At 33.6% G+C, this 12,275-nt stretch overlaps 2 protein-coding genes across 2 annotated transcripts; one reads left to right on the plus strand and one right to left on the minus strand.

The window, feature by feature from the left end:
* The first annotated feature begins 457 nt into the window (after positions 1-457).
* On the plus strand, positions 458-2,580 carry LOC132031751 (uncharacterized). The gene is made up of 4 exons (XM_059421666.1): positions 458-535; positions 640-1,193; positions 1,363-1,973; positions 2,134-2,580. Exons 1-4 carry the CDS (start codon positions 474-476, stop codon positions 2,578-2,580), a joined length of 1,674 nt encoding a protein of 557 aa, XP_059277649.1. The 5' UTR covers positions 458-473.
* A 4,128-nt stretch (positions 2,581-6,708) lies between these two features.
* Positions 6,709-7,373, minus strand: LOC132069364 (uncharacterized). The gene is made up of 2 exons (XM_059462731.1): positions 7,079-7,373; positions 6,709-6,976 (listed from the first exon to the last, which is right to left on the minus strand). Exons 1-2 carry the CDS (start codon positions 7,177-7,179, stop codon positions 6,724-6,726), a joined length of 354 nt encoding a protein of 117 aa, XP_059318714.1. The 5' UTR covers positions 7,180-7,373; the 3' UTR covers positions 6,709-6,723.
* Between the last annotated feature and the right edge of the window lie 4,902 nt (positions 7,374-12,275).

Here is a 12,275-nt window from a genome sequence, read left to right on the forward strand (position 1 = left end):
AATAGATGCAGTTGTATTCAGTGATTATTGCAAATACGATGAACTGGTTGCTACGATTTCAACTCAACTTGGTCTGGATAGTTGCAGAAACAAAATGTCAATAAAATATGTTGTTGAGGGGGATCCTCAACCAATGGAAATACACAACGATATGGGAGTTAGGGTGTATGTTGAGCTTAAGAAGGAAAAAAGTGTTTTGGGGATGTATCCAATGTGCGTTAGTATTACAGATAATGATGTTGAGGAGATTGCAACTGGTGAGTGTGTTTTTAGAGACGATGTGCTTCAACTTGGATACGATGATAATTTGGAGGATATGGATGCGTATGATTCTAATGAATTCGATCTGTCTAATTGTGGAAAGGCTGTTGTATTTTTAGAGGAAGACAACAAATTGATTATTTCCAACGCGAAATGAGAAGGATATTTTTGTAGATCAAATTTACAAGGATAAGGATACATTGAAACTTGTAATGGCAAATTATGCTATTCGAGAACGATTCAATTTCAAAACTGAGAGATCAAATGCTATAAGGTATGTGCTTTCCATATTCTAACTTTGCGGGAGATAATATTCTACCATTACAAACTGCTCGTTACTGAGAATGACTTCGTACTGATCTATGTTTTGTTTTGTAGCTATACAGTTGTATGTATGTCGCCTGAATGTGAATGGAAATTACGAGCGTCAAGTGTTGGAAAATCTGAACTGTTCAGAGTTAGGTATTTCCATGACGAACATACATGCCCTTTGAAGGACAAGGTATATTCACAGAGGCAAGCAACAAGTTGGTTTATTGGTGAATCGGTTGTTAAGCCGAAAATAACGAACCACAAGAGGAAAGTTAGCCCAGGTGATATAATGGACGACGTAAAAAATGAATTCGGCGTAGATGTTTCTTACATGCTAGCCTGGAGAGCTAGAGAAAAAGCTATGAATGATTTGCGGGGGGATCCTGCTGCTTCATACAATAAATTGCCGGCATATGTCTATATCCTAGATAAAACATATCCTGGATCACATGTTAAAATGCATAAATCATGTGAAAATGAGTTCCTGTATTTCTTTGTTGCACTCAAAGCATTCATAAAGGGATTCGAGTGTTGTAGACCAATAGTGGTAGTTGATGGTGCACACCTTAAAAGCACGTATAATGGTACATTTGTATCCGCAAGTACTTTGGATGGTGCAGGTATGTCTATTTTATCTGTTTAATTTCAATAATATAGACTGAAAAACATTGTATAAACTGAAATATACTGTGAAATATAGATTTCATTACTCTTATGTAGACTTAAAATATAGACTGATAAAAATACACAATTTATGATTAACTTTTTAAAATACAAATGTATATACAGGTAATATTCTACCACTGGCATATGGTTTGATAGATTCGGAAAATGATAAGTCCTGGACTTGGTTCTTTGAGCAGTTCAAGCTAGCTTATGGTATTAGGGATAACATGTGTGTCGTGTCCGACAGACACGAAAGCATAATCAAAGCGGTGTATCGGGTGTATCCTACTGTTCCTCATCTGGCCTGCATATGGCATTTGTGGAAAAATGTGACTAAGAAATACAAGTCGAATGATGAAGTATTGAGTCCTGTGTTTTATTCACTTGCCAAAGCATACACACAGGATGAGTTCGATAAACTGATGCAAAAGATTGAGAATGTTGATATACGGGTAAAGGAATATTTGGATGATGCTGGAAGGGAGAAATGGTCTCGGCTATATTCACCTGTTAACAGAGGTTGGACGATGACTTCAAATATAGCGGAATGTATTAACGGAAAACTAGTAGCGGCTAGAGAATTGCCTGTTTTTGATTTCCTTGAAGAAGTTAGGAGGATGTTTGGCAGATGGAATTGCACAAATAGGAAAAATGGTACATACACATTCTCAACACTTTCTAGACGATACCAAGAAATGCTTTCAATGAATGAGTATAAATCGTTACGCATGAGGGTAAGTTTTTTCTTGATGATAAAACTAGTTTGTTTATATCTCAGGGTATACTTCTCTGTTTTTCGTATTTCGTTGTATTTAGCTAATCGCCTTAAGTTTTCTTTTAAGTTTATGGAACCTGACATGCAGTGTTTTGTTGTTGAATGTGCAAGTTTCTTAGGTTGAGGCATCAACTGAATATGTTTATACAGTTAATGATGGACCGCGGCGTTTCATAATTGATTTGAAAAGGAAAACTTGTAGTTGCCGGATGTTCCAAATGGACGAAATACCATGTTCACATGCCTGGGCTGTCTTAAAGAGTAAAAATCTAACGGCTGATGCATATTGCTCAGAATTATTCAAGCCAAATACAGTGGTGAATACGTATGATGTGCCGATTGATCCACTTCCCGACGACAGTGAGTGGAATGTGCCAACACACATATTGGAGGAGGTTGTTCTTCCACCGAGATACAAGAGACCTCCTGGTAGGCCAAAAAAGAAGAGGGATAAGCCATTAATGGAGCTGATGATTGGTAAACGTAGGAACGCTTGTAGTACATGTGGACGTCTTGGTCATAACAGGCGTTCGTGTGGTAATGAGCCACTTAAGAAGAAGAAATAAATGTCTAGTCTTCATTTGTGTTTTATTTCTAGGACAGTTGTCAGATGATGTTTAAAAAAAAAAAAATCAAATGTATTCCATCTTGAAATCATTCTTTCTTTTCTGTGATGTATTTCACTGGTGTCATGTTATAGAATTGAACTGATATGGTCAATAATTTGTGACCATAATTTGTTGGCCTACATTCAAGCAAATGTGTATGACCGCCTCGCCCTATACCGATTAAAAACATGCGGTGAAACGACAAAATGCAAATTCATGTTAGAAATACGGTGAGATATAGTAAATGCAATGAAATATACAAATTAATGTTAGAAATACGATGAGATATAGTCGGATATATTGAAATATACAAATTAGTGAGATATAGTCGGATATATACTTTCAAGACAAAGTTTGCTCATAAGGCATAAGTATATCGGCATAAGTTAATAGGCAAACTTTTATGGAGGCATAACTTTGTGAAGGAATTATATCGAAAAGATACTTATACAAGGCATAAGTAAACATAACTTTGATAATTCCTTCACAAAGTTACGGTGGGGGCATACTTTTAAGCAAACTTTTATCATAACTTTGTGAAGGAATTATATTTACAAGGCATAAGTATCATTAACTTTGGTATTTCCTTAACAAAAATGCCGGTATTTAAACTTGCCTTGCGAATTTTTTTTAAAATTTTGATCAAGGCGTGGGTTCGAACCCGGAACCTATGGGTAGCCGAAGGGCAAATTTTAAAGATTTCAAATATGAGGGTAAAATTTAAAGAATTTCATTATATTTCAATTTATTTCCTTGTATTTCAATACGGTGTTATTGTTGAGGAATACATTTTAAAGAACACACATGAATATATGACTTGTATTCCAATATATATGACTTGGTTCAAAGTTTGCTCAGATATATAATGAATAAGGAAATGTATTGTGTACTTATAACAAACAAACACGAAATGATTTAAGGGAGACTTAATACAAATGTATTTAATAAAATCCGAGAACACTAAACAAAAGATAACACCATACTCGTTGCGAAAAGAAAAAAAAGATACTGTCTAAAATTAATATTAACTGATCCACACACAGAGGTTCAACATCAAAAACATATGACAAAATGTCTTAAACTAAACAACATCTAATCTACCCCCAACATCTACTCTACGTCATCTACTATAGTCACTGCATCCGATCGGTCTTCGGTAGCTCGTTATCACTTTCGCGAACGGTTTTGCCTTTCCCCAAGCATAGTCGCAAAGAAGTGCACCATATCTCGACGGTGAAACTTTGAATCAATGTTCGGAATGCCTTCACCCGAGCTCAAGAATTCAGAAAAGCCGCCACATATTGTGACTTCACAATTTTGTCCCTCCTTTATTTAATTTTATTCACTCGGGCTTTCTAAATTTAGACGAGTTAAATACCTTATTTTCACTATTTTATTTTTTATTGCATACTATTAATATCGCTACTTTTATTTTCAACATTACGAATTACTTTATTTCATCATTTTATTTTCGGGTTTGGACTCGTCAAATCAATTACAAGAAAACACTTTGCTAAATCCTTATTTTTCTACATATTAACTATTAATTATCTTGACATAATATATATTGTATAGTTATTAAATTAGAAGCCCAAGAATAATTAAATAGAGGAGAAAGGATCAACAATTTTCACCTCATAAACAATTGCTCGGAAGTATATCAATATTGGACTCATTTTGAAGCTCGTATTTTAAAACGGTTATAATTTTTAACAAAATATTATTTTACGAGGACAAATTCTTGATAATTCCATTTACCCTTTTTCCCTATTCCAAAAAAAAAAAAAAAAAAAAAAAAATCCTTTTCAAAGTTTCCATCTGGTTTCTTTCTACGTTCCAACTTCCCATTTAATCCACATGTTTCCTTCTTTTTGAACTTACAATCAAATTTCCCCTAAATTTGCTCCTTCTTTCCTAATTTCAACGACACAATTTTTTTACCAAATCATTTCTCTTTCTCTTTTCCCTTTTCATCATCACCACCGCACCTTACCCTCCCTCTCTACCCTACCTCTCTTTCTTTTTCTCCTTTCATCAAATGGATTTTGACTCAACATAAAGGGTGGATTTTTTTTGAACATCTTAAAACACTACCATATCAAATATATTCTCTGCACATTTTAAAATTGGAAGAACCCTTAATTTCTAGAGTTGCTCTCTCTGTCTAAGTGGACTTTATACGAGAGAAATTTGGGTCAAGTTTCAAATTTTTCATAATTAGATCCGAAAGGACCTCAAATTTAAAGCACCCACAAAATTTATATTTCAATTTATCCTCCGTATATAGTTGTCTTTGCTTATTTAGGAAAATCCGTGTGAATGATTTTATTTTTGTGTGTTCGAATAATGAATGTTTTAAGCATGACTATGATTCTACTTTAGTTAAGTTAATTTACAATGCTTAAATCTTCTTGAAATCCTATTCCTTGTTCTTTTCATTTATCACGTGGATGAGCATAAATGTTATCATGACTTAGAATATTTATTTTGATAGGTTTTTTTTATTTTATTCATGATGTATGAAGGTTTAATGAAAATATTCTTGTCTCGGGTCATATTTCTTTGTGTTACCGTCCAATTTATATATTTTCATAGGGTAGAAGTATTTAGATCTTTGTTTCAAAGCTTTTAAGTCATGATACTTTCCTTATAAATTTGAATGGACAATATTCTACTAGTAGTAATGGTTAATCTTTTAATCGACACCAAAAATGATCCATGACCTATGCTCGTGTAATTCATAACATTAACAGTTGGTGATGTTAATTAGTCTAAATCCGGATATATGTATTCGTTCTCGCTTCTTTACATCACGGTTGCTACATAATGAGTATTTAATAATAATCCGAGAACATGATTAGGTAGTATTTAATCTCTTTCAATGATAGATATAGCAATCGGTGGGCTTGCTTAATTTCGTGTTAATTGATTGGACAGTCTATAAAACATGTACATAATCTTGATTTATTTTGAACTTATATTTTACATGTTTAATCTTAAGCGGTGTACTAATCCTTTTTATTTTATTTTTGCATGACATCTCGCATACGAGTCCAAAGCGTCGTCTTCTTAAATGAAACATCACTCCTCCCTCTGTCCGGATACGTAATCCCTAAACAAAATGATAAACAGAGTTCAACATCAAAAACACTTATTTGCTTTTCCATTTCATCTTGTGCATTTAATTTGTGATGTGTGACTAACATTTTCCTTGTTTGTTAATTTAGATAAACCTTAGTGATAAAGTTTAGTAATGTAGTTTATTTCATAAATTACATTCACTTCTATTTTCTAAACTATTTATAGTATCTAACATTTATTTGGAGTAATTGATTTTTCAAATAGCGCCTATACATCCTTGGGTTAGGAATCATTTTTTTATCTTAGGATTTTCAAAACATCACGATTTATACACTAATGTTAGTTTATTTTGAGAAATAAAAGGCAAACTAGTTTCACAGAGATAACTCTTTCACTTTAGTTCCTTACCAACACTTGAAATACATATTTGTCAAGACAACCTTCGCATAATATACATTAAACTAATAGTCTTTCTATGAAATCTTTAGAATTTATTTAATGTTAATCTTACATTAACTCCTTTTTAAAAATGAATCGGCATGACTCATTTTTTTTTCTAAATACATATAAACATTACATGTTCCGCTTCTTTTAGTTTATTTTAACTAAACTCTTTTATGCATTACTATTTTCTATCAATTTTACTTTAAACAACTTTATCAATACTCACAAAAAAATTTTTCTTTCTATAATATTACATTTTTGCTTAATTAAAATGTTAACCATTGTTAATGGGTCTTAAAGGATGCCTTCACTAATTGAACCCTTACCTAGAATCTCACCTTCAATTAACTTTAAACATGACTTTAATAAACTTTAGGTGTCCTAATTCACCCTAAATAATTAGGTGGCGACTCCTTAACATAAATAAAAAATAGGAATCACCAATATGTCGTACTCTACTTTAACCCGGTTAAAAATGGGGTATAACAATCCCTGTAACCAAATGAACAAAAATTTATTCGTGCTTTAGTAAAAGTTCAGAAAAAGATCAATGTTATTGAATCTGTATTTCAAAGATTAATTAAAAAAAAAGCCGTACATGCTTCCAGGGGGTTGTTGTGGTAGATTGTCCACATTAACGACATCAAAATCATCATTTAGTGCTCTGTTTTTGTAAGCGGGGTGATTCTGAAAATCTATATCCTTCTTCTTTTCATAAAAATCGGACATTTGTAGATGATGTGGCACAAGGGCAGCCAGCATGTTCACTTCTCTCCTAACGACGGCATCATGCCCTGCAGCTCGATATGAGTCGTACACATACAGACATCTGCGCAAAACTCAGAAACAAATATAAGAAAACAGCAGAGAGATACATTATAGAAGTGTATTTCATTATATCTATAGCGTATGTTTAATAACAAATACACACCTGTCAATGAATGATATTACCACTAAAATCCAGTGATTTTCCTCTTTCACATTGACAGGGATTAATACGTTGTCAACTGTATGCCATGGTACATTACCCATCAACCTATACCCGTTTATGTACTCACATACATCAGATTCCTTACTAGCAACACTTGTGGATGATTCCGGATTTTTCCAAGCATGGTAAATCTCGGTGATTATGGTATGTAGTATACAGCTGACGGTGGTAAATTTGTATGTGCTGTTATCTTCATATTTGCCTTTCTTACGGAGGTAATAAAAAATAACATCAAGATCTTTGCAAAATAAATATAGGGGCGATCAGTAATCTCAATTGATACTTCATTAACATACTGCCGAAATATATTGAAAAAAGATACAAAACTACGAAAAAAATAGAAGCATATAACAAAGAGAAATATAACAGAATGTTATTTAAAAAATAATAATAACAGTACGAAAGGTACATATGGTAAAAATAGTGACATATAGGATAAGATTCATTGAAATACACACTTTGAAAACACAGTTAAAAGAAAGGGTGATAATCAGTGAAGTCGATCTGTAGAATACATTGAAAATATATGATAGAGACAGTGAAATACATGAAGAAAAAACAGTGCAAATTAGGAAGATTTAATGAAATACATTATGAAATAAACATTGAAACATGCAAATTCTGGAGAAAAAAAACGAACCTCATCATTCCAAAGATTCCCTTCCATTGATAACAAGTAGAACCAGTTTTTGTCTTTAACAAGTGTGACTCCTAACTTGAGTGACATATAGGCGTCTTCAGGATCCACTAATTCCTTGTTTTTTCTATAGTGGTTTTCCTTGTCTCTTCTATATATCAATAGAACAAAAAAAAAACATATGATTAGAAATCTTATATAAAAAACATTTTCATATTTTTAAAGAAACGTAAGCTTTAAAAAACTTACTTTTTATCATGCCTTAATAACAGATCCTTCTTGAGCCAATTTTCATATTCTTGAAAATACGCCGTGTCCACAGGGGCATTGATTGGATGTTCTACAAAGGGGTGCTTCTTTCCAAATTTGATAGGGACAGAAGACCTTGCAGAAGATCCTGCTGAGCTGTAATTTGGCATGAAAGGGGACACAGTGTATTTCTTTGGGTTTCCTATCTCGCACAATGCTTGGGTGGATAATCATTCGGCGTTCAGTATTTTCGATTGAATGTTCTACAACTCCAGCAGTAGAACCTTGCCCCGTTGTTGGTTGTACTCCAAGTTGGCTAGGTAATTGATCATCAGGAATTAACCATTGAGAATTTGGTACAACGTTCTCAACTTTGCTACTCTGAGGGGTCTTAAACATATAGAGATCAGCTTGATCATTGACTTGTATTGCAGGGGGACCAAGTGGAATCACAGTGGCAAGAGGACACTGGATTAGCAACTCTGCTACCATTTGCTCGATGCCGAATTCCGCATTATCATTTACCCCAACTTGTTGAAATTGTACAACCTGCTACCAATATCAAAATGGAAACGCAAAAATCAGCTACAGATTGCTTCAAAATATATCACATGATTGACACTAGAAATATATGTTTGAGTACCTCAGGTTGCAAATGTGGTGTTGATAACACCTCTCCACTCTTTTTTTCATCACTTGTGACCATAATTTGTTGGCCTACATTCACAGCCGGAACCGGCAAATGTGTATGCACCATGACTGCCTCGCCCTATACCAGTTAAAAACATGCAGTGAAACGACAAAATGCAAATTCATGTTAGAAATACAGTGAGATATAGTAAATGCAGTGAAATATACAAATTAATGTTAGAAATACAGTGAGATATAGTCAGATATATTGAAATATACAAATTAGTGCTAGAAATACAGTTAGATATGTTAGAAATGTAGTTAAATATACAAATTAATGTTAGAAATACAGTGAGATATAGTAAATTTGTTATGTAAATACAAGTAAACATGTGTGTACCACATCCTTTTACAAAACCAACTTTGGGATTCTGAAAAAAAAAAAAAAAAAAAAAAGGTAAATTTTGTTCTTAGGTACCTGTGGTTGTGTTGGCTTCGGGGGTGTGTCACCGCTACCTTGAATCTCTTCAGTTGAAGCCTTTAAAGTATCCCCACTTTGTGTACTTCGGCGCGTTCCAACACCAGAAACATCGCCAGTTAACATTGTGCCTGCAACCTTCATCAATACGAGGTTGGCATACAATACTCGCATGAATTCAATCAACTGTCAAAGAAACTCACAATAATATATATATATATATATATATATATATATATATATATATATATATATATATATATATATATATATATATATATATATATATATATATAAAGTATGGGAACGAGTTTTCATTCAAAATCGTATTTTGTGAATAAAATCAATTTTATTTTGGATTTACCTTTTACGAGGTTTGATTTCCCTTTATTGCCTCAACAACCTTTTTGAAGTTGTCATCGATGCACTTGCGAATATCATCCATGGACTTGTTAAGATCGATGGCGAGCGAGATACCTACGTGTTTTTGACAGAACAATACGTCAATATTTTCAAAACCCTTAACAAAGCAAATATATTACAAAAAAAAAAAAAAAAGGATAACAAAACACTTACATCTTTCTTAAAAGCTTGAAACTCTTGTCTGAGCAGTTTCACCTCATTGGTGGTACGTTTGGACATCACGATGCCTTGATGTCGAAGCGTCCTTCGATGTTGTGAGTGGTTCGTTCCGGGCTGATTGTTTCCTAACAGTAGAATCTGTAACCGAAACCTGTCTTCGTTTCTTATGAGGCGGTGAATCAGATACGGCGAGACATTTTGTTTCTTGTTTACCCCTTACAATGTGTGGTGGTGTGGTGCGAAGTCATCATAGTCATCATCAACCATCTCGTTCCCTTCGGCAACTTCAACTCCGTCTGTTGGGTTGGGGATAGCTTGTGAAACAACAGGAGGCAAATTAAGTCGTTCCAACTCAGCAGTGGTTGGAACAACATCATCAAAAGTACAAATCGTGAATTTTTTTTTAGAAACGATGAGATATACATTAAGTACATAAAAAGAAATTGAATGAAATATATTTGTATGGATACATATAATGGTGTCAACAAAAATATATGGAAACATTTATGATATTTGGGGGTTATAATGAGAAAAACAGTGATATAGAGGACTGAGCCGATGAAAAATATAATGAAATACAGATGATTAACCCCCCCCCCCCCCCCGAAAAAGTGATGACCTACATTACAGTAAAATAGAGTGAGACATATACTGAAATACAATAAATATGGATGGAAAGTACAAGTGATATAGATTTAGTACATCAAAAAAAAATTGAATAAAAATATATTTGTATAGATACATATAATGGTTTCAAAAAAAAAAATATATGGAAACATTTATGATATTTTGGGGCTATAATGAGAAAAACAGTGATATAGAGGACTGAGTCGATGAAAAATATAGTGCAATACATATGATTACCACCCCTGAAAAAGTGATGATCTACATTACAGTAAAATAGAGTGATAAATATCTTTGAAATACAATAAATATATATGGCAAAATACAAGTGATATACAATGGGATGCAAATGAATAAACTTTGATTCAACTACAGTTAGATAAAAAAAGGAATGCATGTGTAAAATTTACCGGTGTATGTCATCTCTAAACATGCCTTCCATCAAAGCATCAAATTTCGGTCTTTCTTCAACGATCGCCAATTGAAGATTCTTGGAATCAAATTTCCGGACTTAATTGCAATATTGGATGGGACTTTTGAACAAGATTCATACAGCCAAACTTGCATGGCAATTGGCATTCCGTGAATCCTATAATATTGCTTGAAGTCGGCATATTTCTGACTAATGCTTGTAACCAACTCTTTGAAGGACTCTTTGCCCCAAGGATAATCAACATATCTCCCATCCTCTACAACGTCAAAATGTATCCTAGGTATGTTCGATCGAACAGGCTCACGCGAGAATACGAATGTATTTATAAAATACAAAATGGCCATCTTGTCGCGTCCTCGCCTTTGTCCTCCCAATCTGTATTGTTGAAACACTCAATCAGTTGCCGTCTTTTGATGTGATCAGATGTTCCCCCCAAATAATCATCCATAAGCCTATTTTTTTCCGTCTTATCGTATACAAAGTCATTTGCGTCGGAGACACAATTCAATCCAGTGATTAGTGCAAATTCTCTAATGCTAAAACGCAATACTTTTCCATTTATTTCAAATGTAAAGCACTCGTATGTACTTCCCTTAAGCTCTTTAACCATGAAGCACCGAACAATCGTGCTTGTACATCCATATCTTTGCATTCTAAGATATTTCCCAAAAATAGAGTCTGCAAACTTGTCCATCTGACCAGCCCCCTTTAGTTTGCCCCTAATGTCACTGATTACATTGACGTTCGTGTAACTTTGCATAGATGGGGCCACAGCAGGCTGCTTCGTGACCAAAAATCTAGAATCCGGACCAAATGACATATGTAAAACACTTGTCAATTTCCCTACGAAGCTAATATACAAAAATTTAAAAACAATAAATCACAACTACAAAGAAACACAAATCGCTAAAGTCTTAAAATCTATAACAAACATCCGTATTTTTGACATTCATCGAAATACACTTAAATATAATGAACAATTTATCGATAGAATGTCCAACCCAGATTGAAAACAAAAATATAACAAAACACAAAAACATAACTACCAGATGATAAAATGTATATAACAAATTAAAAAACACATAAATAATTCAAAATCAAAGGAAATACGAAAAAAAATACACATAAATATATGGGAAATATAGATCTGGTGAATTGAAATACATTTATGAAAAGGGGGAAAATACCTCTCCATCGTCTTCTACATCAATTGAAGGTTTTTTCCGAACTACTTTTTTGCCCTTGCCTCCAGGAACATTCTTGGTAACCTTTCTCTTCTTCTGTAGCGGCACTTGAGAAATTTTTTTATCTGGTGCTGACTGTTTCCTCTTTGTTTCTTTATCATCATGATATTGTTTCGTCCTTCTTGGATCATTGATTTTTTTGCTACGCTTCTCAGCATAAGATGACCCTCCCGCAATGGGGTTTTCTTCGAGTAAATCCCAAAGAGAAACTAGGACCATCTATTATATTTTCTATACCTCGAGTTCTCGTGCCCGGAGAG

Source organism: Lycium ferocissimum, chromosome 9 (genome assembly GCF_029784015.1).
Source record: "Lycium ferocissimum isolate CSIRO_LF1 chromosome 9, AGI_CSIRO_Lferr_CH_V1, whole genome shotgun sequence".
NCBI classification, from domain to species: Eukaryota; Viridiplantae; Streptophyta; class Magnoliopsida; order Solanales; family Solanaceae; genus Lycium; species Lycium ferocissimum.

Excerpts from the sequence above, each read along its gene's own strand:
- LOC132031751 (XM_059421666.1), top strand. The coding sequence starts at position 474 with ATGGCAAATTATGCTATTCGAGAACGATTCAATTTCAAAACTGAGAGA. Across the intron at positions 536-639 it reads GAGAGATCAAATGCTATAAG|CTATACAGTTGTATGTATGT; the intron begins GTATGTGCTTTC and ends TTTGTTTTGTAG. Across the intron at positions 1,974-2,133 it reads ATAAATCGTTACGCATGAGG|GTTGAGGCATCAACTGAATA; the intron begins GTAAGTTTTTTC and ends CAAGTTTCTTAG.
- LOC132069364 (XM_059462731.1), bottom strand. The coding sequence starts at position 7,179 with ATGGGTAATGTACCATGGCATACAGTTGACAACGTATTAATCCCTGTC. Across the intron at positions 6,977-7,078 it reads GTAATATCATTCATTGACAG|ATGTCTGTATGTGTACGACT; the intron begins GTGTGTATTTGT and ends AGTTTTGCGCAG.